This window comes from Ranitomeya imitator, chromosome 9 (assembly GCF_032444005.1).
Source record: "Ranitomeya imitator isolate aRanImi1 chromosome 9, aRanImi1.pri, whole genome shotgun sequence".
NCBI lineage: Eukaryota > Metazoa > Chordata > Amphibia > Anura > Dendrobatidae > Ranitomeya > Ranitomeya imitator.
This window is the reverse complement of record NC_091290.1, coordinates 98,017,108-98,044,168: the sequence shown is the minus strand read 5'-3', so window position 1 is coordinate 98,044,168 and position 27,061 is coordinate 98,017,108. Positions and strand designations below refer to the sequence as shown.

The following is a 27,061-nucleotide window of genomic DNA, read 5'->3' as shown; positions in this document are numbered from 1 at the left end:
CCACAGGGGTCAGTATTGGGCCCTCTTCTTTTTAACATATTTATTAATGACCTTGTAGGGGGCATTCAGAGTAGAATTTCAATATTTGCAGATGACACTAAACTCTGCAGGGTAATTAATACAGAGGAGGACAATTTTATATTACAGGATGATTTATGTAAACTAGAAGCTTGGGCTGATAAATGGCAAATGAGCTTTAATGGGGATAAATGTAGGGTCATGCACTTGGGTAGAAGTAATAAGATGTATAATTATGTGCTTAATTCTAAACTCTGGGCAAAACCGTCAATGAAAAATACCTGGGTGTATGGGTGGATGACAAACTCGTATTCAGTGGCCAGTGTCAGGCAGCTGCTACAAAGGCAAATAAAATAATGGGATGCATTAAAAGAGGCATAGATGCTCATGAGGAGAACATAATTTTACCTCTATACAAGTCACTAGTTCGACCACACTTAGAATACTGTGCACAGTTCTGGTCTCCGGTGTATAAGAAAGTTATAGCTGAACTGGAGCAGGTACAGAGAAGAGCGACCGAGGTTATTAGAGGACTGAGGGGTCTGCAATACCAAGATAGGTTATTACACTTGGGGCTATTTAGTTTGGAAAAACGAAGACTAAGGGGTGATCTTATTTTAATATATAAATATATGAGGGGACAGTACAAAGACCTTTCTGATGATCTTTTTAATCATAGACCTGAAACAGGGACAAAGGGGCATCCTCTACGTTTGGAGGAAAAAAGGTTTAAGCATAATAACAGACGCGGATTCTTTACTGTAAGAGCAGTGAGACTATGGAATTCTCTGCCGTATGATGTTGTAATGAGTGATTAATTACTTAAATTTAAGAGGGGACTGGATACATTTCTGGAGAAGTATAATGTTACAGGGTATATACACTAGATTCCTTGATAGGGTGTTGATCCAGGGAACTAGTCTGATTGCCGTATGTGGAGTCGGGAAGGAATTTTTTTCCCCAAGGTGGAGCTTAGGCTAGGTTCACACTAGCGTTGCGCCGCCCTGCGTCGGCGACGCAACGCGCGACGCACGTAAAAACGCGCGCAAACGCGCGCAAAAACGTGCGCGTTTTGCGACGCGTGCGTCGTTTTTGACGAAAATCGGACGCACAGAAAATGCTACAATGTAGCGTTTTCTTGCGTCCGACGCTAGCGTCGGAAACGACGCACGTGGCGAAAAACGCCACCAAAACGACGCACGCGTCCCCTATGTTAAACATAGGGGCGCGTCGCCGCTGCGTCGCCGGCGCGTCGCCGGCGCAACAGCGACGCACATTGGCGGAACGCCAATGTGAACGTAGCCTTACTCTTTGCCACATGGGTTTTTTTTGCCTTCCTCTGGATCAACATGTTAGGGCATGTTAGGTTAGGCTATGGGTTGAACTAGATGGACTTAGTCTTCCTTCAACCTTAATAACTATGTAACTATGTAAGCAAAGACATGGGAATAACATAGGAAAAACCACATACATTGAAAATGCAGAAATAACGTAATAATAAAAATACTTCTCTCTCAGAAACTGTATGTGATAGAGCAAAACTAAGCATTTTTTGGAGTCAGCACATCAAACTCTATAACAGACATATTAACTTTTCTGATGTTTTTTTTGTGTTGCCAGTGCTATTGGAGTTTTTCAAAGGAATCTTTTTTACCATGTTTTTCATCTGAAGCTGAAGGCTTAATAAAATATTGTCAGACACCCTGATTTCAGCGCTGTTACTTCTTGGGCTTGTTGATTTGTTAAAATCACTTCGTTAGGTACTGCAATCTAGAGATCTCTTGATGATGAATAATTGATATTTGTGGAGATGTCACTAAAAAGATACTAGACTGTTTCTATTCCTAAGGGCTCCTTTTCACTTGTGAGAAATACGTGCGAGTCTCGCATGTGAAAACCAAGCTCTGGTGCCGGCACTCCAGAGCGAAGGGTGCGGCTCCATGTGTTGCTATGCGGCCGCACGCTCCGCTCTGGAGTGCCGGCGCCAGAGCTTGGTTTTCACATGCGAGACACGGACGTGTGTCTCGCAAGTGGAAACAAGCCCTTAGGCTATGTGCACACGTTCAGGATTTCTCGCAGAAAATTCCTGAGAAAAACCGGACATTTTCTGCAAGAAATCCGCATGCGGTTTTGCCGCGGTTTTTTCCGGACATTTCCCAATGCATTTTGTAGTGGGAAATCCGCAAAATTAATGAACATGCTGCGCTTTTTACCGCGATGCGTTTTTTTCGCGTAAAAAACCGCATCATGTGCACAAAGCATGCAGAATTTATTCTAAATGATGAGATGCTTATTGTACGCATTTTTTTTTTTTTTGCGGTTTTATAGCGTTTATCGAGAAAAACCGCAAAAAAGCCGCAAGAAAAAGCAACGTGTGCACACAGCCTAATTCAACTAATGTACTAATGTATTATTGTTACCTGAATGTTATACTCATCAGCACATGTCTTGTAATTATTCTCTTACTTGGCTCATAAATCATTTCACCCTACAATTCTCTGAAAACAAGTGTTCCTACAAATGCTCGTTCAAACAAACTGCTTTATAATGGAGAATTAGTATTTCCACTGCCCCTTCCCACCATGGCCAATGTTTGTTTTTTGAGCTTTAGTTTGATTTCTTCCCTTCTTCTTAGAGCTGTAACTGTTATTTTTACTTTGACCACATCAGGGCTTGTCCTTTGTAGGACACAAATATCAATGTAACCAACATTTCTCTTTGTAACCACCAATGTTTTTTTTCAGAGATCAATAGATCATGTGTTTTCTTTTTTTTTTTTTTGTTTGCCTTACAGTCTCCTAGTATGGGCACATTGATGGGTGTCTACCTTCCGTGTCTACAAAATATCCTAGGAGTGATACTGTTTCTTCGACTGACATGGATAGTGGGCACAGCTGGAGTACTGCAAACCCTTCTTATTGTACTAATGTGTTGTTGCTGTGTAAGTAAATTTTAAATAATTTATTTTATAAGGGGATCTTCCTTCAGTTTCAGTAGATATTCCTCAAGGCCTTAATGTTTGGCACTCAAGAAGGTGGGGGTCCCAGTACTTTAGAAACTGATAGTGCCCGTTTCGTCCCAGGTAAACATTTTCCAGTAAAGGTTATCCAAACAGCGAAGAAGGGAAGATCACAAAGAAGGTGTAGAGTATGCTCCAATAGGGCATTGCCATTGTGAAACCTCATCCTTTATCACCTCATAAATTGACTGTGGTCAGAATTTAAAAAAATTGTTCTGGTCAAGAAGGTGAAAACAGGCTTGGTGGTGAAGGGATTAGGCTACTTTCAAACTAGCGTCGGATTCGGCCCGTCGCAGTGCGTCGGGCCGAGATTCCGACATTAGCGTTTGTTGCGCCGCACAACGGGTGCAGCGGATGCATTTCTCCGGCGCATCTGCTTCCCCATTGTGAGGTGCGGGGAGGTGGAGGCGGAAAAAGCGGTCTGTCGGCAGCAAAAAACGTTACATTTAATGTTTTTTTTTCTCCCGGCGGTCCGCCACAACACTTCGCAACCGTCGCACGATGGTTGCGACGTGTGTCAATATATGTCGCAATGCGTCGGTAATGTAACTCTATGGGGCAAAAACGCATCCTGCAAACAACTTTGCAGGATGCATTTTCTCCCCTAAACGACGCATTGCGACGTATTAAAAAAAATGCCAGTGTGAAAGTAGCCTTAAACAGGACCTGGTGACCAGTTTTTGCTTTTATTGCCTGCTGCCCTCCTGAGTATTCTTTTTTTTTTATTTTATTTTTTATTTATTTATTTACCGTATTTATTTTTTTAATTCCATTATGGGTTCCAGAAATATAGGCTTTTTTATTTGGGTGCAATTTTATGGTCTTTTTCAAAGAGGGCAGCTGTCACCATTTTGTCTGTCTGGGGTGGACAGGGAGAAGGAATCTGTAAGCTGCTCTGCATTATTACCCTGTGAACATTAACGCTTTAATGAATATAAAAATAAGCATATTGTGCCCACTAAAACTAAAAGCCCATATCACAAACCATGATGAATTAAAAAAATGAAATATTCAGTAGACCAATAAAAAAAGGGCAAAACTGTCAACTTTTGATTGTCACACATTGTTGGTATGCTTTTTTTCTCGGTCTCCCATGGCAGCACCACGGAGCACTACGGAGAGAGGGGATCCGCCCTTCAGGGACAGGAAACCTACAGATAAAAGGGCGGTACCTCTCACTCGCATCAGTTGGTTTCCTGTCCCTGACGGGGAATCTCTTTTCTTTCGGCGCGGTAAATGCAAAGAAGATGCCGTATCCAAAGGACCCGGGGCCGGTCATCCGGTTCCGGCAGCGAGGAGGCTGCTGTTGCGGCTTGTCCGGTGCCCGAAGCCACCATCGCTGGAACCGTTTCTTCAGGGTGTGCGGGGGGAGAATCGCCGCCACTCTGAAAGAGGATGGGGCGCTGACATACCCGGAGCTCCTGTGTCGGTAAGTGCACGCTCCGGGTGCACAAAGATGGCCGCCGCTCCGGAACTACGGTAGGACTTCCGGGTCATCACCGCGCGCATGCGCGATAGTGTTTTCTCCCCGGGGATTTAACGTAGAGACCGGAAGGACGTTGGACGCTGGGGGTAGCGCCAAATTCAAAAAGGGAAATTGTGCAACAAGCATGTGTGCACTAACTCCCTGGAAACATGGAGGACAGCAACGCACAGCAGGAGCAGCAGCCTAGGCAGCAGCACCAGCATCATAAAAAGCAGGCAGACCCCAAGGGAACCAGGAGAAGTGGGTCCAGCAGTCGTTCAATGCAGCGCGGCAGATCTGCAGTGACCAAATCTCCTTCTCAAGAGTCTCCTCTACCAGATCCGGGCCCCCCTCCAGAACCGGTACCTACGTCCACGTCTGAATGGTGAGTGACTTCCGAGAAAGTTCATTTTTTGTAATGGGGTTCCTTCTCCCTTAATAGGGAAAGAAGAGGTTGGAGAAAACGAAAAATAGATCCTGTCCCACCTGTAACAAAGCTTTGCCAGTAGCCTGGAACAAAAAGCTTTGTAACTCATGTATACAATGCTTATTATGTGAAGAGACCCCCGATTTCGCATCTGAACTGAAAACGATAATCAGATCTGAGGTTCAGAACGCCCTTACATTTTTCAAAAAGGTGAAAGATAAGAAAAAAGATGTGGTGTATTCCAACTCTGACCAGTCTACATCTGAGGACTCTGATTCTAAGGCTAGGGTCACATTGCGTTAGTGCAATCCGTTTAGCGCTAGCGGATTGCGCTAACGCAATGTTTTTCACGGGGCCGCGTTCCGGGGTCGCGGTAACGTCCCCGTTCTCGCAGTTTCCCGATCTGCGAGAGCGGGGAACGGACCGCGGGCGCGCCGCGGACGCTGCAAGCAGCGTCCGCGGTGCGCCAGAAAACACCGGCGCGTCGCCAGCGCGTGCCGAACATGGCACGCGCTAGTGCTGCGCGTTCCCATTGCCGTGAATGGGCGCGCTAACGGACGCGTTGCACGGCGTTAATTTCGCCGTGCAACGCTGTCCGTTAGCGCGTTCCCATTAACGCAATGGGAACCTAGCCTTAATAAATCTGATTCCTCCTTATCTTCCTCAGATGAGGATTCAGGCCGTCACTGCTTCCCACTAGATGAGGTAAATACTCTAGTAAAAGCTGTTAGAGCTACTATGGGGGTAGAGGATCTCCGTCCCGATTAGTGTTGAGCGATACCGTCCGATACTTGAAAGTATCGGTATCGGATAGTATCGGCCGATACCCGAAAAATATCGGATATCGCCGATACCGATATCCGATACCAATACAAGTCAATGGGACATCAAGTATCGGAATGTATCCTCATGGATCCCAGGGTCTGAAGGAGAGGAAACTCTCCTTCAGGCCCTGGGATCCATATTAAAGTGTAAAATAAAGAATTAAAATAAAAAATATTGTTATATTCACCTCTCCGGCGGCCCCTGGACATCAGCGGGAGGATCCGGCGTCCGGCACGGCTTCTTTCTTCAAAATGCGCGCCTTCAGGACCTGTGGAATGACGTCCCGGCTTCTGATTGGTCGCGTGCCGCCCATGTGACCGCCACGCGACCAATCAGAAGCCGCGACGTCATTCCTCAGGTCCTAAAAGGCGCTCATTCTAGGACTTTAGCTGAGGAATGACGTCGCGGCTTCTGATTGGTCGCGTGGCGGTCACATGGGCGGCACGCGACCAATCAGAAGCCGGGACGTCATACCACAGGTCCTAAAGGCGCGCATTTTGAAGAAAGAAGCCGTGCCGGACGCCGGATCCTCCCGCTGATGTCCAGGGGCCGCCGGAGAGGTGAATATAACAATATTTTTTATTTTAATTCTTTATTTTACACTTCCGATACCGATACCCGATATCACAAAAATATCGGATCTCGGTATCGGAATTCCAATACCGCAAGTATCGGCCGATACCCGATACTTGCGGTATCGGAATGCTCAACACTAGTCCCGATACAAAGAAAGGGTTTCCAAACCTGGGACCAGCTCCATTCAGACAGTCCTTTCGGAACCGGAGATTTTTTTTCGCCGAAGGCCCCCCAGAGACCAAAGTAAATGGGACAAAGGATGAAGGGACAAGGGTTACCTTTTTGGCAACACCTCCCGTGACAAAAAAAACTCTAAATTACATTTTTCCCGCAGTGGGGGGAAGACTCACTTTGTTCCACCCGCCTTGAAGAAAATATCCAACAATGCTTGAATTTTAAATCTAATTCACTCCGGTCTAAAAATAGATTTTCTCTCTTTACCCCCCAAAATTATGTAGTAACAAGAACAAGGTCCTCAGTAGCAGAGCCAACCGCACTAGAAAAGTAAATTATATCCCTATTACAGAAGTCTGTAATTCAGGAGATCTCCCCTCAAGAAATAGGAATAGGTTTTTACTCCCCACTATTTCTAGTGCCAAAACCCGATGGCTCTTATCGAACGATAATAAATCTAGAAAACCTGAACAAATACGTAAAAAACAAAAATTCAAAATGGAAACCATAAAATCCACCATAAAAATCCTCTTCCCGAACTGCTACATGGTCGTGCTAGACTTAAGCGATGCATATTACCATGTGCCCATCCACAAACAATTCCAAAAATTTCTCAGGATGGCGGTCTCCATAGAAGTACAAGTAAGAAATTTCCAATACAGAGCCCTCCCGTTTGGAATCTCAATAGCTCCACGAGTATTCACAAAAATAGTGGCGGAAATGATGGCTCACATAAGGGAACAAAATATATTAATAGTCCCTTACTTGGACGATTTCCTAATTGCAAGCGACTTGGCTCAAAGTTGCAGGGAACAGCGGGACCGAGTGATAAATATTCTGACACTTAGGCTGGCTCATAAATACAAAAAAAAATCAAGGCTAGAATCCTGCCAAATTCAGGAGTTTCTGGGACTAACATTAGACTTCCAGGTTCAAGAATGCCGGCTCCCAGTTTCCAAAAAAGACAATATAATGACTATGGTAGCGCGAACTCTACACAATCCCTCCATGACACTAAGGAGGGCGATGTCGCTACTGGGCTCTCTCTCTTCATGCCTGCCAGCAGTACCTTTTGCACAATTCCACACGAGAGAGCTTCAATGGCTTATTCTGGAAATGCAGTCAATACTAAAAACAATTTAGAAGGGCGCATCACTCTAAATTCTTCAGTTATTCATTCCCTTCTCTGGTGGAGAAAGGACCAAAACCTTTCAAAGGGAATCCCTTGGATAGCAAAAATATCTCGTGTAATAGCAACTGATGCGATTCCCAGGGGGTGGGGGGCTCACATGGGAGATAGAGTGACTCAGGGAAACTGGACAGTTCAGGAACTATCAGCATCCTCAAACCAAAAAGAACTTTGGGCGATGCATTGAGCTCTTCTATTTTTTCTGACTTACATTCGAGGACATCATGTCCGAATTTTTTTCGGACAACAAAGTGACAGTAGCATATATAAATCACCAGGGAGGAGCAAGGTCTCGATCACTGATGAGTTCCTCCGCCAAAATTATCAGTCTTGCAGAAGAAAATCTACTATCTCTTTCGGCACTACATATTCAGGGGTCAAACAATGAAAAAGCAGATTACTTGAGTCGAACTCGGTTAAAATAAGGCGAGTGGTCCCTAAACCAATCTACAACCAGATAACAGAAATGTACGTCATTCAGAAAATCAGAGAGGACAAATAAAAAATGATCCTTATAGCTCGATTCTGGCCAAAAAGGACATGGTTTTCCTGGCTAAGGATACTATCGGTCTCAGACCCATGGATCCTACCGACTATACCAGACCTACTACAGCAAGGACTGGTCTTCCACCCGCAGGCAACAAACTTACATTTAACAGCCTGGATTTTGAACGGAGACTATTAAAAGAAAGGGGTTTTTCAAACAACTTAGTGTTAGGTGTCGAGTTCCCGCCTCTACACAGGGGGAATCTCGAACCATCTCTGCTGCGGTCTCCCATTCTTCTCCAGCCGCAGTGGAGTCTGCTCAGCGGAGACGTCGGTCCCAGCATCTTGCTCAGTCTCACTCTGTGCATAGGGCTGCTGCTTTTCCAGCTTCTGCCATTGAAGCCAGTGCTGGGCAGCGGCGAGCAGACGCTTTTGAGACTAAGTCCTACTTTGCACACACTGAGCATGCCCAGGGCAAGATCTCTCAGTGGAGATCTAGGGTCACATGCTCAGGTACTGCAGCAATTCCATTGGTCCTTCTTTGAAAGGTCCTATACGTGCTGCAGCTATTTAAGGCTCGCATGGCCGCACGACCCTGCTCTAGTGTACATTTGTAAACGTGTGTGTGTTGTGAGTGAAAGTCGCTCTTTAAATAACCCTCCCTATTGGATGACTGTTCTCGGAAGGTGTATGATTGCTATCTAGCGCCCGACTTATCCAACAGCACGTTACACATTAATACAGCATCTAGTTGCTGAGTCCGCCAGTGCGGTGCCGTGCGCTTTCACAGCGCTTTCCTGACCCAAGCCTGGGTGGTTAGTGGCGTCCGCCAGTGCGGCACCGCACGCACTCTCGTGCATTCCTTTGTTATTATTTTGGTTACGCTGACACCTCAGTTGCGGTGTCGACCGCAAGTAGTCTACACAGACTCAGATCCCAAGTCTTAGGACTGAGTTCGGAGACTCCTTGCATGTGCTCTTGTGTGACTTAACAGGGTTCGCTTCCTTCACACAGGGTGAAGTTAACCCGTGTGTATTCACATTGTACCGCCATATAGTTAGTCATTACTTGGCAGCAGGTTCCATCTCTGCACGGTGGACCCCGGGCTGCGAACGCACCTTATTCTACCTATCTTATTATTTGGTGCGTTCCGCTAGCCCTAACACTTAATAGCTACGTTATTAAAAAGTAGAAAACCTGTTAATACTAAAGCCTATGGGAAAACTGGGAGAAAATTCTTATCTCTCTCCAAGGTGAAAGTCCAGGAGGGGCCCTCAATTAATAAAATACTTGAATTCCTACAGAAAGGTCTGGAACAGGGGTTGGCGGTCAGTACTCTAAAAGTACAGATTGCAGCTCTGGGAGCATTCTATAATCAAAATATTGCGGCCAATCCATGGGTAAAAAGATTTATTAAAGCGGTAACAAGATCAAAACCTCTAGTTACTCAAAAAATACCCTCGTGGGACCTAAACCTAGTCCTCTCTGCGCTAACGGGTCCTCCATTTGAACCCATAGACACAATTCCAATAAAAACACTATCACTTAAGACCATTCTTCTGGTAGCCTTAACATCTGCACGCAGAATAAGTGACATTAAAGCCCTGTCTGCTGACCCACCTTTTACAAAAATAATAGATGACAGTCACTCTTAAACCTGACCCGGCCTATTTGCCAAAAGTGGCATCCAAATTTCATAGGTCACAAGAAGTATCCCTGCCGTCCTTTTGCCCAAACACAAAAAGTGAGAGAGAGCGAAATTTCCATAATTTAGATGTCAGGAGATGTCTAGTCCAATATTTAGATTCCACCCGGGAGTATAGGAAGGAAGGCTCTTTGTTTGTCTGTTTTCAGGGTCCCAGGAAAGGATTCCGGGCATCCAAAGGTACCTTGGCAAGGTGGATAAAGGAGGCAATAGCCTTGGCGTATTCATCCACGGGGAATACAATCCCGGATGGTATAAAAGCACATTCCACAAGAGCGGTAGCTACCTCATGGGCTGAGAGGTCAGAGGTATCAATTGAACAAATCTGCAGAACGGCCACTTGGTCATCACCATCAACCTTTTTTAGACACTATAGATTAAATCTAGCCTCTGTGTCTGACTTGACCTTCGGGCGAACGGTTCTCGAGGCTGTGGTCTCTCCCTAAGCTTAGTCTCTGCAATTCTCTCCGTGGTGCTGTCATGGGAGACCGAGAAAGTCATAGTTACTCACCGATAACGGTGTTTCTCGGAGCCCATGACAGCACCCGCTTATTCCTTCCCATCACGAGTGCGGTGAGCACTTATATATAACTAACGTAACATAATATAGGCACGGTGTTCCTCTAATAAACAATGTTATAATATGTTTTCTCTGTTATAACTAACCTGGAGGTCCTCCGATGCTCTGTAAACCAACTGATGCAAGGAGAGGTACCGCCCTTTTATCTGTAGGTTTCCTGTCCCTGAAGGGCGGATCCCCTCTCTGTGGTGCTCCGTGGTGCTGTCATGGGCTCCGAGAAACACAGTTATCGGTGAGTAACTATGACTTTTTCAGTGCTGATTTGTCACAAAACCTGTATGATTTCCTTATGCCAACAAAGTGAATAAGAATGATCAAGTCTTATGTACATGTTGTTTATTTATATGTGACTTGCAGTTTTGGTCTATTTCAGCAAATTTCACCAATACTAATTACTGGGGAAAATTCTGCACCAAAAACGCATGTAAAAAAACATGCGTTTTTCGTGCCAAGAGATGCAGAAAGCCAAATATTTAACTTGTGCTCATACCCTGAGGTGTTAAGTGCATGAGATCTCGTAACAGTGTTAAATGTTATTCTGCAGAAATAACTAATGTAATCTTTTATTTAACATTCTTTTAAAAAAGCACAAATTTGTTTTTGAGATCTGCTACATACCCTGTTTAAATGATTTCAGATGCTGCTTAATATGCTCTTAAGTTAAGAATGAAAATGGCCAGGGCAGATTTAATACTCCTGTGTAATATTTAAACACTGTAAATTCAGACTAGAGTGGTTCATACAGGGTGATAAATTTTGCATATCTTTACATTTGAAAAAGGAAAAAAAAAGTAAATTGACTACCTAACACTTCAAAAATATTTTTTAGCATTTATTTTGTTGGGGGTCACAAAACCATTGGATAGTCTGGTGGTGCTGTCTGGAGGCTGACACGATTATTACATCTAAACAAAACTGGCTCCTACTCCTCAGCACACTATACCTTGCCTGCTGGAGTCAGGCTTACTCAGTTTTTTTTTCTAGTGTCAGTTGGAGGCCTGGTCTGTCTCTGACCTTTCTTTGATTAGCGTTAACCATATTTTCTTTTTTTGTGTTTTACAGGAATGCCTGTAACAGAGTAACAGTGCACTCTGTTTCACTCGCATAGCGACAGAGAATGCAGGCTGTAATTGCTTAGTCTTTATTCTCTCACGTCAGTGTGGCTGGACCAATATGCCTTGACACAGATGGTAGTCAGGTACAGGGCAGAGGTCTGTAAGCAAACTAGCTTTTGTCTGCTTCCCCACATAGCCCATTTGTGCATAGATAAGAAGATGAAGGGATCCAGGTCTTTAGCACAGTAAGGGAATAGTGTTTGACACTGTTAAAGCATCCATATTCCTTCTGGAGGAGAAGAGATTAACTCTTCAGGCTTTCATCAGAATATTGAAGCGTCCAGCCATTCCCTCAAGTTTTGTGTGAGAATTGTAGGTAAGATGGTGTCAACATTCGAGACAGTGCTGTGTGCTTAATTTCGTTCAAGACCTTCACAAAACACGCTACTAGCCTTTTGAAACAGATCAGTACGGTCTCTGGTTTGGCCTATTTGTCTTCCACTTCACTGTAGCCAGTCTCTCCGGTGGTGGTTAACTTCACCCCTGTTAGCACGGGGTTGCTCTTTTCATCCTAGTCAATGGCAGGTGTTCACCACAGATGTCAAACTTTTCGGCTGGGGAGCAATATTCCATCACTTGACAGTCCAAGGGGTCTGGAGCAGTCGATAAAAACTCCCAACCAACGTGTTGTAGCTCAAAGCTGGCCTTCTGGCTCTTCTACATAGGCATTAGTTAGTTTGAGGGTTACCATTCAGGATTCAGTCAGATAATGTCATGGCTGTGGCCTGTGTCCATCACAAAGGGAGAACAGGAAGCTTATCCACCATGGTGGAAGTTGCAGGAATTTTGGAGTTCATATCCCAGGTCCCAGGGGTAGACAACAGTGTTTCAGACTTTTAAGTCATCATCAGCTACTTACTGGGCTCTTAACCCAGAGATGTTAAAGCAGATGTGTCAGCAATGGAGTATGACTGTTGTTGATGTATTGGCATCTAGACTAATCCACAAGGTGCCAAAGTTTGTAGCAAGGTGTCAGGACCTTCAGGCAGTTGCAGCCAAAACCCTGGCAATCACTTGGTCACATTTCTCTCTGCCTATCCTCTTTCCACCTCTACCGCTCCTACCCACACATCTCAAAAATATCAGGGTAGAGGGAGTTCCAGTTGTTCTCTTTTCGCCAGACTGGTCTCAGAGGGCCTGGTATTCGGATGTTATCAATCCTCCTGGTGGATGTTCCATGCCCTTTTCCGGACTGTCGAGAACTTCTGTCTCTGTATCTGTTCTTCCATCCAAATTTACGGTCACTCAGTTTAACGGCCTGGCTGTTGAGGCTTTGATATTGAGGGCACCAGGTCTGTCTCGGTCAGTCACTGCACCATTACACTTTGAAGGCTTATATATGTTTATGTGAGTCCACATTTTCTTTGTTAGCACTGATTTTCTTCTTACAGTCCGGTTTGGAGGCGGGGCAAGTTCTTAACTAGCCCAAGAGTGAGGTGTCTGCCCTAGCTATACTATTTATTTATATTATTTATATGATGTCTAAACCCTAAGTTAAGACTTTTCTCCAGGGGCTAGCACACGCTAGACTAGTGTTCCCCAACTCCAGTCCTCAAGGCCCATCAACAGGTCATGTCTTCAGGATTTCCTTTGTATTGCATAGGTGATGAAACTATTGCCTGTCCAGGTGATGCAATTATCACCTGGGCAATACTAAAAAAAATCCTGAAAACATGGCCTGTTGGTGGGCCTTGAGGAATGGAGTTGGGGAACACTGTGCTAGACCACCTTATCATATACCCCTAGTTGAGACCAATTCCGGCTTTTCTCCCAAAAGTGGCTCTAGTTTTCACCTTAATGAAGACCTTGTTTTACTTTTCTGTTGACCTGCACTATTGAGACGTCTCTGCACAAGCTGGATGTTGTTAGAGCCATAAGGTGCTATTTTTGTTCAACTGCTGCCCCATTCAGGTGATCGGATTCCTTGTTTATTATATCTAGTGGCCCTTGTAATGGTCATGCTGTCTCTAAACTGACCATTAGCCATTGGATAAAGACTGCGATTATCCACGCATATAATGCGAATGCCAGGGTGGCCCCTTTTAGGGTTAGGGCACACTCTGCGTGGGAAGTGGGAGCTTCGTGCGCGGCTTGTCACTGGACATTGGCATTGCAGCTCTGTAAGGCAGCTATGTGGGAATCGTTGCATAGATTTTTCCCTTCACCATGACCGCACCATACGTGAGAGATGGCATCTGCCCCCAGGAGCAGGAAACCTGCAGCAGAGATAAAAGAAGGGGGTGGCACCTCTCTCCTCAGTTTGGTTTTCTGTTCCTGCAGGTGGATGCCTGTGGCAGAGCGCTTACCTCCAGAGGGATCTCCCTCTGATGATTACCAGTTTGGAGACTGTGGTCCACGGGGGGCAGCCGGGCTCGGTGCACATCGCGTACGGTGCTGTCAGGGCACAAATCCTGATGTCAGAGGGAGCTGCTGGGTGCTGCGCCTCATCCCCCCCCTGCTGGACTCCCCAGCGTCTGCTCCGTTCAGGAGGCTGGTCTGGGAAGGGGCGTGTCCTTCACAGATGCTGGCTCTGAGTGAAATTGACAACTTCCAGTCGCACAGGAAGTAACGTCACATGCCGGAGGAGCCGGTGTGCTGGACACTTCCGGGAGGAAGTTGCTCCAGAGACGCGCACACTGCTCCTGTCTTATAACAAAAAGGTAGATGCGGCAACTGCCTCCTAAACAATGGCAGAGCCCACAGTGGATCCTGGAATACCGGCGGTACCAGTACCCAAGATGGATGAAGAGACACAGGCTGCCGGGGTACCCAGGGTCCTGGAGGGGTGAGTGCCTTTGTAAGGCAAAACACGCATACTGATGTCTTTACACCATGTGTTTTTTAGGGAAGGAAAGCTACCTCAAAGCAAAAGAATAGTGCTTGTGCACTACGCAAAGAAACCCTCCCTATAGTGTATAACAAACAAATCTGCCAGTTATGCATTGACAAAACAGTAGCAGAAGAATCTTCTTCACTACTGCAGAATATAAAAACCATCATCCGAGAGGAAGTAAAATCAACTGCTAAAGAACAATTAAAACAGCATGCAACATTATACTCTACAAAAGTTACCCCTCCTCATCCTCCTCCAACAAGTGTCCAGAGGTCTGACTTAGATTCAGGAGATGAGCCAGGAGAATTAACCCCTTCTGATGCCTCAAACCTGAACTCCTCAGACGATGAGTATGGCCGCCCTTATTTTCAATCCGAAGATAGCGGAAAATTGCTCAAACTTGTTAAAGCTACTATGGGTTGGAAACTCCTAGAGAGCAACGATGAATTCAGGACACTATGTTTAGTAATCTGGAGGGGAATAAGTGCAAATTTTTCCCTTTCATGATAATATCCTAAATTTGATCAAAAGAGAGTGGAAAAAAAACAAATAAAAAGATATCCATCCCGCAAGCATTAAAGCGCAAATACCCATTTGACAAGGAGGTCTGCGAGAAGTGAGAAAAGGATCCTAGATTAGATTCAGCTGTTGCCAGTACCTCTAAAGGAGTAGCTCTACCATTTGAGGACATGGGAGCCCTAAAAGATCCCCTTGACAAAAAATCGGATGCTTTTCTGAAATCGGCCTTGGAGGCGGCGGCATGGTCGTTTAAACCCGGGGTAGCCGCCACTTGCACAGCACGTGCTATGGTTAAGTGGTTAAAGGAGCTGGGTGATAAGATTAAAAATAAATGCCCAAGAGAAAGGCTACTGGAGGCATTACCCTCCTTGCAGGGGGCTTCAGGGTTCCTAGCAGATGCTTCAGTCGACTCTGCCCAATGTGCTGCCCGTGCAAGCGCCATATCCAACTCAGGACGCAGAGCATTGTGGCAAAAAAATTGGGCTGCAGACTTTCAATTAAAAGTCAAACTCTGTGTAGTACCTTGTGAGGGACAGTATCTCTTTGGGAAAGCCTTAGATGAAATCCTAGAGAAGGCGTCGGACAAGAAAAAACGTTTTCCACCTCCCCCCGCCCTGAACGCCGGTGGGATTCTCCTCGCTCGTCCTTTTGTGGGTCCAGATATAGAGGTGGCCGGGGCCGATGGGTCCATGCGGAGCATACCCTGGAACGAGAGGGGATTCCTCTTCAGTAAGCCTCCCCCTAGACCTGACCCCAAACACCAATGACCCCAAAATCCCGGTGGGGGGGAGACTCCGATTGTTTGTCTACCAGTGGGCAGCATTATCAGCTTCTCAATGGGTAACTAGCTTGTTGTCGGAAGGTCTGCGGTTGAAATTCTCCAGCCCCCCGCCAATACGGATGATAATGACCCATGTGGCCGACATTAATCAGGCCACACTAGAGAGAGAGGTCCATCTCCTCATGGAAAAAGGGGTACTAATAACAGTACACACCAGGAGATAGGGAAAGGTTTCTACAGCACCTTGTTCCTCATGCCACAACCGGACGGCTCGCTGAGAGAGCAATATTCAATTTGAAAGCACTAAACCGCTATATTCAGGTGGAGACCTTCAAAATGGAAACGCTAAGATCAGCAATAAAAGTACCTGACCCGGACTGTTACATGGCAGTAATAGGTCTCACAGATGCTTACTACCATGTCCCAATTTCTGCCCAACATCAGCAGTACCTAAGATTAGTGGTAAACATTGCAAAAATTCCCACCCATCTACAATATCAATGCTTTCACTTTGGGGTGGCTATAGCCCCATGTATAGTCACAAAAATTATTTCTGAAGTGGCATCTTTGATCAGAAAGGAAAATATAATACTGGTACCCTATTTAGACGATATTCTTGTAATAGCGGACAACAAAGAAAATTGTTTAAGAACAGTCACGAGAGTGCTGGAGGTACTGACCAAGCTAGGCTGGATAATAAATTAAAAAAAATCAAGATTAGTTCCTGCTCAGATTCAAGAATTCCTCGGGATTCAAATAGATTCAGTCAAACAAGAGTGTGTCCTCCCGCAGAGGAAAATTCAAGCCATTCAACAAAAAATACAACAGGTCCAACTGGGACAGCCCATTTCGTTACAGAAAGCCATGTCACTCTTGGGTGTCTTAACAGCAACAATCCCAGCGACCCGGTGGGCAAAAGCCCACACGAGAGAATTGCAAAGGCAGATACTATCCGAGCAGACGAAAAATCCATACAACTTGAATCGGATGATTCTTCTATCACCAAGAGTTCAGGACTCATTAAAATGGTGACTGAGAACAGAAAATTTAAAAAACACTGTGCCTTGGTCAGTGCGGAATCCAGTGGTGCTAACTAAGGATGCAAGCCCATGGGGGTGGGGAGCACACCTGGTCGGTCAAGTCCTACAGGGTCAATGGGAGCCCTCAATGAGAGCAGCGTTTTCCAATCTAAAAGAACTGACAGCGGTAAGGCAAGCATTTCTTCATGCAGAAAAGGAAATCCAGGGGAAACGTGGTGGTGTTGTCCAACAACAGCACAACTATAGCTTACATGAATCGGCAAGGGGGTAGAAGATCAGCATCCCTTATCGCAGAAGCCAAAGAGCTGTTCATATGGCCAGAAAACAACCTTCTGTCCCTGGCGGGTACATACTTGAAAGGCTCTGAGAATCTGGTAGCCGATTTCTTAAGCTGTCACATATTACATCAGGGAGAGTGGTCCCTGAACCAGGAAATATTTGGAAAAATCTGTGCCATCTGGGGCACTCCAGAAATAGACTTGTTTGCCACAAAAGAAACTCTGAAGGTGAGAAAATTCTACTCCCTTAACCCAACTGAACACCCGAAGGGAGTGGATGCACTTCTGTACCGCTGGAACTTTCGTCTGGCATATCCGTTTCCCCCGATACCATTAATCCCAACAGTCCTGAAGAAAATCTGGGAAGACAAGGCATGAGTAAGGCTAGGTTCACATTGTGTTAATGGGTGTCCGCTAGCGGACTCCGTTACATGGCGCAATTGTCGCAATTAGCGCTATGTAACGGATCCATTAGTGCACCCATTGACCGCAATGTGCCAACGGATCTCTAGGGCATCGCTAGCGCATGCCATTTTTGGCATGCGCTATCGATGTCCCGTTAGTTTCGGACGGACCGAGGACGCTGCTTGCAGCGTCCGACGTCCGTTCCTCGCTAGCGCAGATCGGGATCGCCAAACGCAATCCCTTTTGAGACATTGCGTTAGCGCAATCCACTAGCATATGCGCTAAACAGATTGCCCTAACGCAATGTGAACCTAGCCTAATCCTCGTTGCACCTTTTTGGCCAAAAAGAGCATGGTTCACGTGGCTCAGACGCTTGTCTATCTCGGACCCATGGATCCTTCCGGGTACTCCGAACCTCTTGCACCAGGGCCCAGTACAACACCCTCAAGTACACAGGCTCCATCTCACCTCCTGGAACTTTAAAGGGGGCTTCTACTAGCAAAGGGATTCTCGTACCCTTTGGTGACCACGTTGCTCGCCAGCAGGAAAAAGGTCACGTCAGACAAATACCAGAACATTTGGCAGAGATTCCTGGAGTTCTCAGGGCGACAATTGTCTGAAACGAGCAAAGAAATTTCAGTAAAAGAAATTCTAGAATTTCTTCAAGAAGGGCTAGAAAGAGGGCTATCTACTAGCACCTTAAAAGTGCAAGTCTCTGCCCTGGGTGCATTATTTGATAAAAAACTTGCTGACCACCCTTAGGGTCTATAGGTTCATCCGGGACTCCTTTACAGCCAGACCCTCTAAATTACTACCTAAGGTGGCTCCCTGAGATCTAAATGTAGTTTTAAATGCCCTAACCTCTCCTCCCTTTGAGCCTCTTACTTCCATTCCAATAAAGTCCTTAACCCTAAAGATGGTCCTCCTGGTTGCCCTAACTTCAACTCAACGTACCTGTGAGCTGCAAGCTATTTCGGTGAATCCCCCATACACTATCTTTCAGGATGACAAAGTAATTATAAAAACTGACCCGGTCTTCCTTCCAAAGGTCAACTCAAAATTCCAGAGACCAGAAAATAATTTTGCCCTCATTTTGTCCTAAACCAAAATCCCAGGGAGAACAAACCTTCCATTGTCTTTATGTCAGACGCTGCCTGCTTCAATATATAGAAGCCACAAAACCTTAGCGTCAGTCATCAGCCCTTTTTGTCTCCTTCCAGGGGACAAACAGGGAAAAAAAGGCCTCAATCAACTATTGCACAGTGGTTGTGTACGGCTATCTCACTTTCATATTCTTCTTCTGGTCAAGTTCCCCCACTGGATGTAACGGCTCACTCCACATGTGCCATTGCTACGTCTTGGGTAGAAAGGGCAAATGCTCCCGTGGAACAGATTTGCAGAGCAGCAGTAGTATGGTCTTCACCCTCCACCGTCTTCCGACATTATAGGCTAGACTTAGGTCTGTCAAACCTTGCTTTTGGGAGGAAAGTGTTATGTGCTGTCGTCCCACACTAGGAGTCTTTCTATTTCTTCCTCTCACGTACGGTGCTGTCATGGTGAAGGGAAAAAATGATAATTACTTACCGGTAATTTGATTTTCCAGAACCATGACAGCACCGCACTAATTCCCACCCTATCTTGGTGATGGTTGTGTGATGCACAAAATTTTTTTATATATATATATATATATATATATATATATATATATATATATATATAATGACTATACAAAAATGAATGTAATATACATGTGTGTACTAATAAGGCGGTCATCTTCCATACTCTGAAACAAACTGAGGAGAGAGGTGCCCTTCTTTCATCTCAGCTGCAGGTTTCCTGTTCCTGGGGGCGGATGCCATCTCTCGCGTATGGTGCTGTCATGGTTCTGGAAAATCAAATACCTGTAAGTAATTATCATTTTTCTTAGTTTGACAGGGTCCACACTTTTGCTTTGGCAGATGCCAGTCTTAGTAGGAAGATACTGCAGGCAGCAGTAGCCCAGACCTCTGCTTTAGTTACAGCGGAGGTCTATGTAGTAACACTATGATTAATTATTTACCACCCTAGGGACAGCTTTAGGATGTCCCATGGTTCTGTGTCTCCCAATTAGACAAATGAGAAAAGTAGATTTTTGGTACTCACCATAAAATCTGTTTCTCATAGTATTCACTGGGGGGCACAGCACCCTCAATTAGTTGGGCGTGCAGTTATATTTTCTTCTTGCATTAATTCTTTTCTTTTCCTACTGCTTTCTCCCCAAACTAAAGAAGCATGACAACAGCAGACAGGATATACGGTAGTCTGCCCGTGAGGAGCCAATTTTATTTAGATGCAGTTATAGTGTAAACCTTCAGTTGGCAGCAGATTATTATTATTATGGTTTTGAGCCCCACAGTGAAGACTACGAGAAACAGACTTTACGATGAGTAGCAAAAATCTACTTTGTCATACAGTACCTATTGGCTACTTTGCTTTGTTTCAAAATATTAGATCGAATTTGTAAATCTTCCTTAGCGGGTCTGAACTTTGCCTTACTAAGTAGCTGTTTGCAGCATCTTTGGTAAGCAGCATCTTTGGTAAGTGGTATCTGCCAGAACTTTAAAAATTATATGATCATTATTGGCAATTTTTTTTTATTGTTTGTATTTTTTTTAGGTGTTACATTCCTTACCTATGTGAAATGTTTATTTTTTATTTCTTTTTAATTCATCCAGACGTTACTTACTGCTATATCGATGAGTGCCATTGCTACTAATGGAGTTGTGCCAGGTAAAAACATTTATATATGAGTAAAAGTTCAATTCTTGTATTGTAGAGGAGAGTTGCCTTAGCTAATGCATATTGTATGTGTTTTCCTTGTTGTTGTCTTGTCCAGGCTTTAATGTGTGTATGTATTGTAAAGTGGCTATTGGACACCTAGTGGTTGGTAGAAAAACTTTAATGCTTATGTACAAACACTTTCTCACACCACTGTACATGGTAATGCTGATACCCTCCCAATCATCTCATGCCTAGTGGTAAAAGGTGCTAAGGCAGAGGGGAGAGGTATGCAAGGTGGCTGTCTGATATCTAGTGATTGGGAGATAAACTTGAAGTAATCTTTAGTGCATATAGGACTAAAAGGGGTTAATTGGCCATGACAGATTGATTGTGAGCAGCTGATGAGTTGGGAGAGGCAGCAGCTCACGATATCCCCACCCCTAGGTTTGTTTCACTGTGTCATTTGAGAGCTATTTGTCTAAAGGTACCGTCACACATAACGATATCATTAACGATATCGTTGCTTTTTGTGACGTAGCAACTATATCGTTAACAAAATCGTTGTGTGACAGCGACCAACGATCAGGCCCCTGCTGGGAGATTGTTGGTCGCTGGGGAATTATCAGGACTTTATTTCGTCGCTGGATCACCCGCTGACATCGCTGAATCGGCGTGTGTGATGCTGATTCAGCGATGTCTTCACTGGTAACCAGGGTAAACATCGGGTTACTAAGCGCAGGGCCGCGCTTAGTAACCCGATGTTTACCCTGGTTACCATTGTAAAAGTAAAAAAAAAAAACACTACATACTTACATTCCTGTCGCGTCCCTCAGCGTCGGCTTCCCGGCATCCCCCAGTGTCAGCGCCAGCCGGCCGTAAAGCAGAGCACAGCGGTGACGTCACCGCTCTGCTTTCCGGCCAGCGCTTACACAGTGCAGGGAAGCTGACGCTGGGGGACGCGACAGGAATGTAAGTATGTATTTTTTTTTTTTTACTTTTACAATGGTAACCAGGGTAAACATCGGGTTACTAAGCGCGGCCCTGCGCTTAGTAACTCGATGTTTAACCTGGTTACCTGGGGACTTCAACATCGTTGGTCGCTGGAGAGCTGTCTGTGACAGCTCTCCAGCGACCACACAACGACTTGCCAACGATCACGGCCAGGTCGTATCGCTGGTCGTGATCGTTGGTAAATCGTTAAGTGTAACGGTACCTTAACACATGGTTCTTTATATGAAGGTAGGTAGATCTCCTGGATTGCATATCTTTGCTATAGGACTAAGAAGAAAAAAAGACTGAGAGGAGACTTAATAGCTGTCTACAAATATCTCAAGGGCTGTCAAATTGTAGAAGGATCATATTTATTCTCATTTTCACAAGGAAAGACTAGAAGCAATGGGATGAAACTGAATGGGAGGAGACAGATTAGATATTAATAAAAACTTTTTGACAGTTAGGGTGATAAATGAGTGAAACAGGCTGCCATGAGAGGTGGTGAGTTATCCTTCCATGGAAGTCTTCAAACAGAGGCTTGACAGACATCTGTCTTGGATGATTTCGTGAATTCTGCTTTGAGCAAGGTAGTTGGACCAGATGACCCAGGAGGTCCCTTCCAACTCTACCATTCTATGATTTTATGAGGTCACTAAGCCAGGCGGTCTAACCAGCACTGTGGTATGGACTTTATGTTGTATTTTGATCTGGACAAGGTCTGTGTTTGAGTTTTGTGATGTGGTTTATGAGGACTGCAATAAACCAGCTGAACATTAAATAGAAACGGTTCCTGTAATACCTCAGATTGCTCCCAAGTGAGTAGCATTGCAACATTTTTTATTTATTTATATAGCACCATTAATTCCGTGGTGCTGTACATGAGATGGGGTTACATAAAAAATTCAAATATCTCTTACAGTAAACAAAACTAACAATGACACTGGTACAGAGGGGAGAGGACCCTGTCCTTACGGGCTTACATTCTACAGGATTATGGGGAAGGAGACAGTAGGTCAGGGGTTGCAGTAGCTCCAATGGTGTTGAGGTGGTCATTACAGGTTATAAGCTTTTTTTTTTTGAAGAGGTGGGTTTTCAGGCTCCGTTTGAAGGATCCAAATGTGGTGGATAACCGAACGTGTTGGGGCACAGAATTTGGGAGGATGGGGGATATTCGGGAGAAGTCTTGGAGGCGATTGGGTGAGGAGCGAATAAGCGTGGCGGAGAGGAGGTCTTAGGAGGACCAAAGATTACGTGAGAGAAGATATTGAGAGATTAGTTCGGAAATATATGGAGGAGAAAGGTTATGGATGGCTTTGTAGGTCAGTGTTAGTAGTTTGAACTCGATAAGCTGGGAAATTGGGAGCCATTGAAGGGATTTGCAAAGAGGGGAAGCAGGAGTGTAGCGAGGAGAGAGTAATTAGTCGGGCAGCAGAGTTAAGGATGGACTGGAGAGGTGCCAGAGTGTTAGAAGGTAGGCCACCTAGGAGGATGTTGCAGTAGTGGAGGCAGGAGATGATTAAGGCATGCACAAGCATTTTGGTAGAGTGAGGGTTGAGGAAAGGATGGATTCTGGAAATATTTTTGAGCTGGAGGTGACAGGAGGTGGCGAGAGCTTGGATATGCGGTTTGAAGGACAGGGCAGAGTTGAGGGTTACTCCAAGGTAGCAGATTTCAGGACAGTGGAAAGTGTGACTTCATTTATTTTGATAGATAAATCAGGTAGGGATGGTACGCGAGATGGAGGAAAGATACTTAGTCAGTTTTGTCCACATTTAGTTTGAGGAAGCAAGAGGAGAAGGAGGAGGATACGGCTGATGGACACTCTGGGATTCTGGAGATCAGAGAGGTGACATCTGGGCCAGATACATAGATCTGAGTTTAATCAGCATATAGTTGGTACTGGAAGTCATAGGACTTTGAGTTGTCCCAGGGCAAGGGTAAAGATTGAGAAGAGAAGGGGTCCTAGGACAGAGCCTTGAGGGACACGAACAGAGAGGGGGCGAGATGAAGAGGTAGTATGGGAGTAGGAAACTCTAAATGTGCGGTTGGTAAGGTATGAGGAGATCCAAGATAGGACAAGGTCTTTGACACCAAAGAAAGAGAGGATCTGTAGTAGGAGGCAGTGGTCAACTGTGTCAAAGGCAGAGGACCAGTCTAGAAGGAGTAGTATAGAGAATTGTCTGTTGGCTTTGGCTGTAAGTAAGTCTTTAGTAATTTTGGTCAGGGCAGTCTCAGTGGAATGGTGGGGATGGAAGTCAGGTTGTAGCTTGTCAAATAGAGAGTTAGATGCAAAGTTAGAGGAAAGGTCATAATGGACGTGCTGCTCAAGGAGTTTGGAAGCAAATGGGAGCAAAGATATGGGGCGATAGCTGAACATAGCGCTCGGGTCAAGGGATGGCTTTTTGAGGATAGGTGTGATTGTGGCATGTTTGGAAGCAGAGGGGAAGGTTCCAGAAGTTAGTGATCGGTTGAAGAGATGGGTTAGGGATGGGATTAGTGTGGTGATGAGCTTGGGGAGGAGATGGGATGGGGTCAAGCGCACAAGTGGTGACGTGTGATTTGGAGACAAGATCAGTAAGCTTTTCAGTGATTTTGGAGAGGGAAGTTATAAGGTTAGGGCATTGGTCTGGTATACAAAGGGGTTGTGGTGGTTTGACAACAAAGACTTGCCTTGTTTGGTCGATCTTATTGCTAGTGTGTGGCTAAAGGCCCCTTCACATTAAGCGACGCTGCAGCGATACCGGCAACGATCCGGATCGCTGCAGCGTCGCTGTTTGGTCGCTGGAGAGCTGTCACACAGACAGCTCTCCAGCGACCAACGATCCCGAAGTCCCCGGGTAACCAGGGTAAACATCGGGTTACTAAGCGCAGGGCCGCGCTTAGTAACCCGATGTTTACCCTGGTTACCAGCGTAAAACTAAAAAAAAACAAACACTACATACTTACCTACCGCTGTCTGTCCCCGGCGCTCTGCTTCTCTGCACTCCTCCTGTACTGGCTGTGAGCGCAGCAGCCGGAAAGCAGAGCGGTGACGTCACCGCTCTGCTTTCCAGCTGACCGACGCTCACAGCCAGTACAGGAGGAGTGCAGAGCACAGCGCCGGGGACAGACAGCGGTAGGTAAGTATGTACTATTCATTTTTTTTACTTTTACGCTGGTAACCAGGGTAAACATCGGGTTACTAAGCGCGGCCCTGCGCTTAGTTACCCGATGTTTACCCTGGTTACCAGTGAAGACATCGCTGGATCGGTGTCACACACGCCGATCCAGCGATGTCCACGGGAGATCCAGCGACGAAATAAAGTTCTGGACTTTGTTCAGAGACCAACGATCTCCCAGCAGGGGCCTGATCGTTGGTCGCTGTCACACATAGCGATTTCCTTAACGATATCGTTGCTACGTCACCAAAAGCAACGATATCGTTAACGAAATCGTTATGTGTGAAGGTACCTAAAGTCCTCAGCAGAGATGAGGGAGGTTGGAGGGGGCAGTGGTGGACTGAAGAGGGAGTTAAAGGTGTTGAACAACTGTTTGGGGTTTGGGATAAAGATACCAGAGATATGAAATAGGTCTGTTTAGCAGAGGTGAGAGCTGATTTGAATGCGAGTGTTGCTTGTTTGAGTGCAGTGAAGTCATTTTGCAAATGTGCTTTCTTCCAACACCTTTCTGCAATTCTGGATACTTGCCAAAACTTTTTAGTGGTGTTATTGTGCCAGGCTTGTCTATTCGTCGCACTCTGCTATGCTTGAGAGGGGCAACCGAGTCTACAGCTGATTCAAGAGCGACATTGTAGAAACTAGAGGCAGTGTCTGTGTCATGGAGTGAGGATATGGATGCCAGAGGTAGGATAGAGTCAGAGAGCGTGTGGGTGTCTAGGTGTGTGAGGTGTCTGCTGGGGTGCGCATGTTGCTGGACATGGGTGACCGGTGAGGAGGACAGGGATGAGAAAGTGAGTAGATGGTGGTCAGATAGAGGCAGATGGGAGGTTATGAAGTTATATAGCTGAGGAGGACCACTGAGTAAGTCCAAAAGATGAAGTAAGGGACAGAAGTTTGGAGGCTGCTGACTGGGGGGTCAATGGGGATGTTGAAGTCACCCTTGATGATAGTGGGAATGTCAGCAGAGAGAAAGTGAAGGAGCCAGGTAGATAACTGCTCAATTAAGGCAGTGCTCGGGCGAGGAGGTCGGTATATAACGGCCATTTGAAGGTTGTAGGGGAGTAGATGTGGACAGAGTGAACTTAAAAAGAGGGGAGGGTAGAGGTGGGATTGGGTTAAAGATACAGTTGGAAGAAAGAAGGCGGCCCACTCCTCCACCATGTCTGTTGCCAGGGTGAGGAGTGTGGGTGAAGTGGAGGCCGCCGTGACATAGCGTCTCAGGGGAGGCTGTGTCGGAGTGTGTCGGCCATGTTTCGGTGATGCCCAGATTGAGACGTGAAGAGGTCGTGAATCACATGGAGTTTATTGCATATAATAGAATGTTAGAGTTGGAAGGGACCTCCTGGGTCATCTGGTCCAACCCCCTGCTCAAAGCAGGATTCACTAAATCATCCCAGACAGATATCTGTCCAGCCTCTGTTTGAAAACTTACATGGAGGGAGAACTGACCATCTCTCATGGTAGCCTGTTCCACTCATTGATCACCCCAACTGTCAAAAAGTTTTTATTAATATCTAATCTGTGTCTCCTCCCATTCAGTTTCATCCCATTACTTCTAGTCTTTCCTTGTGCAAATGAGAATAAAGATGATCCTTCTACAATGCGACAGCCCTTGAGATATTTGTAGACAGCTATTAAGTCTCCTCTTAGTCTTCTTTTTTTGCAAACTAAACGTTCCCAAATCCTGTAACCGTTCCTCATAGGACATGGTTTGCAGATCGGTCACCGTACGGGTCGCTCTTCTCTGAACTTGCTCCAATTTGTTGATGTGGGTTTTTTTTTAAATGTGGTGCCCAAAACTGGACACAATATTCCAGATGAGGTCTGACCAAAGAGGAGTAGAGGGCATTAGTGACTTTGCGTGATCTAGACTGTATGTTTCTGTTAATACATCCCTGAATTGCATTTGCCTTTTTGGTGCTGCATCACACTGTTGACTCATGTTCAGTTTATGATCTATTAGCATACCCAAGTCTTTTTCACATGTGCTGTTGCTTAGCCCTACTCCTCCCATTCTGTATATGCTTTTTTCATTTTTATTGCCCAGATGTAGTACTTAGCATTTTTCCTTGTTAAAAACCATTCTGTTAGTTACTGCCCACTGCTCCAGTTTATTTACATCTTTTTGAATCCTCTCTCTCTTCTCTAGTATTAGCTATCCCTCCTAGCTTTGTGTCATCAGCAAATTTAATCAGTGTACCCTCAATTCCTTCATCTAAATCATTGATAAAGATGTTAAACAATACAAGGCCCAGCTGGCAGCTGGCATTTATGAGTGATCCAGAGAGAGGGAGCGGGATGGTGGGAGTCAAGAGCACGGATTTGAGGTGGGCAAGATTTCGGGTGTTTATATTGGGTTGGGAGTGATAGGAGGGGTTAATGGGAGGTATGAGCTTTGGGGGTCCAGGATTGGGAGATATGTCACCAACAGTGAGGAGAAGCAGAGAGAGACAGAGCAGGTGGAAGAAGGAGAGTGGGTTGCTTGTTTTGTGTTTTATTAGGAGAGATCTGAGGTTAAGTAGCAGGTCAGCAGAGGAGGTCAGGTGGGGGGGGGCACGAGGGAAGGAGAGATTACTTGGTTCGAGGGTGCTGGGGTTTGTGGATAGCGAAATAAAGTGAGGAGTAATGGAGCCAAAACTGTTAGAGCATATGTCAGCATGATGAGGAAGTGTGCAGAATGCGGGATGCATTCCCAGGGAATACATATGTCTTCTA

General features: G+C 45.4%; 1 protein-coding gene across 1 annotated transcript in view; it reads left to right on the top strand.

Annotated features, from left to right (window-relative positions):
- SLC12A4 (solute carrier family 12 member 4) overlaps positions 1-27,061 on the top strand; it is a 450,549-nt gene that overhangs the window by 90,927 nt on the left and 332,561 nt on the right. The window contains exons 4-5 of the mRNA XM_069740162.1: positions 2,813-2,959; positions 20,150-20,204. Of these exons, the coding sequence (XP_069596263.1) occupies positions 2,813-2,959; positions 20,150-20,204 (202 nt within the window). The remainder of the gene's footprint in view (positions 1-2,812; positions 2,960-20,149; positions 20,205-27,061) is intronic.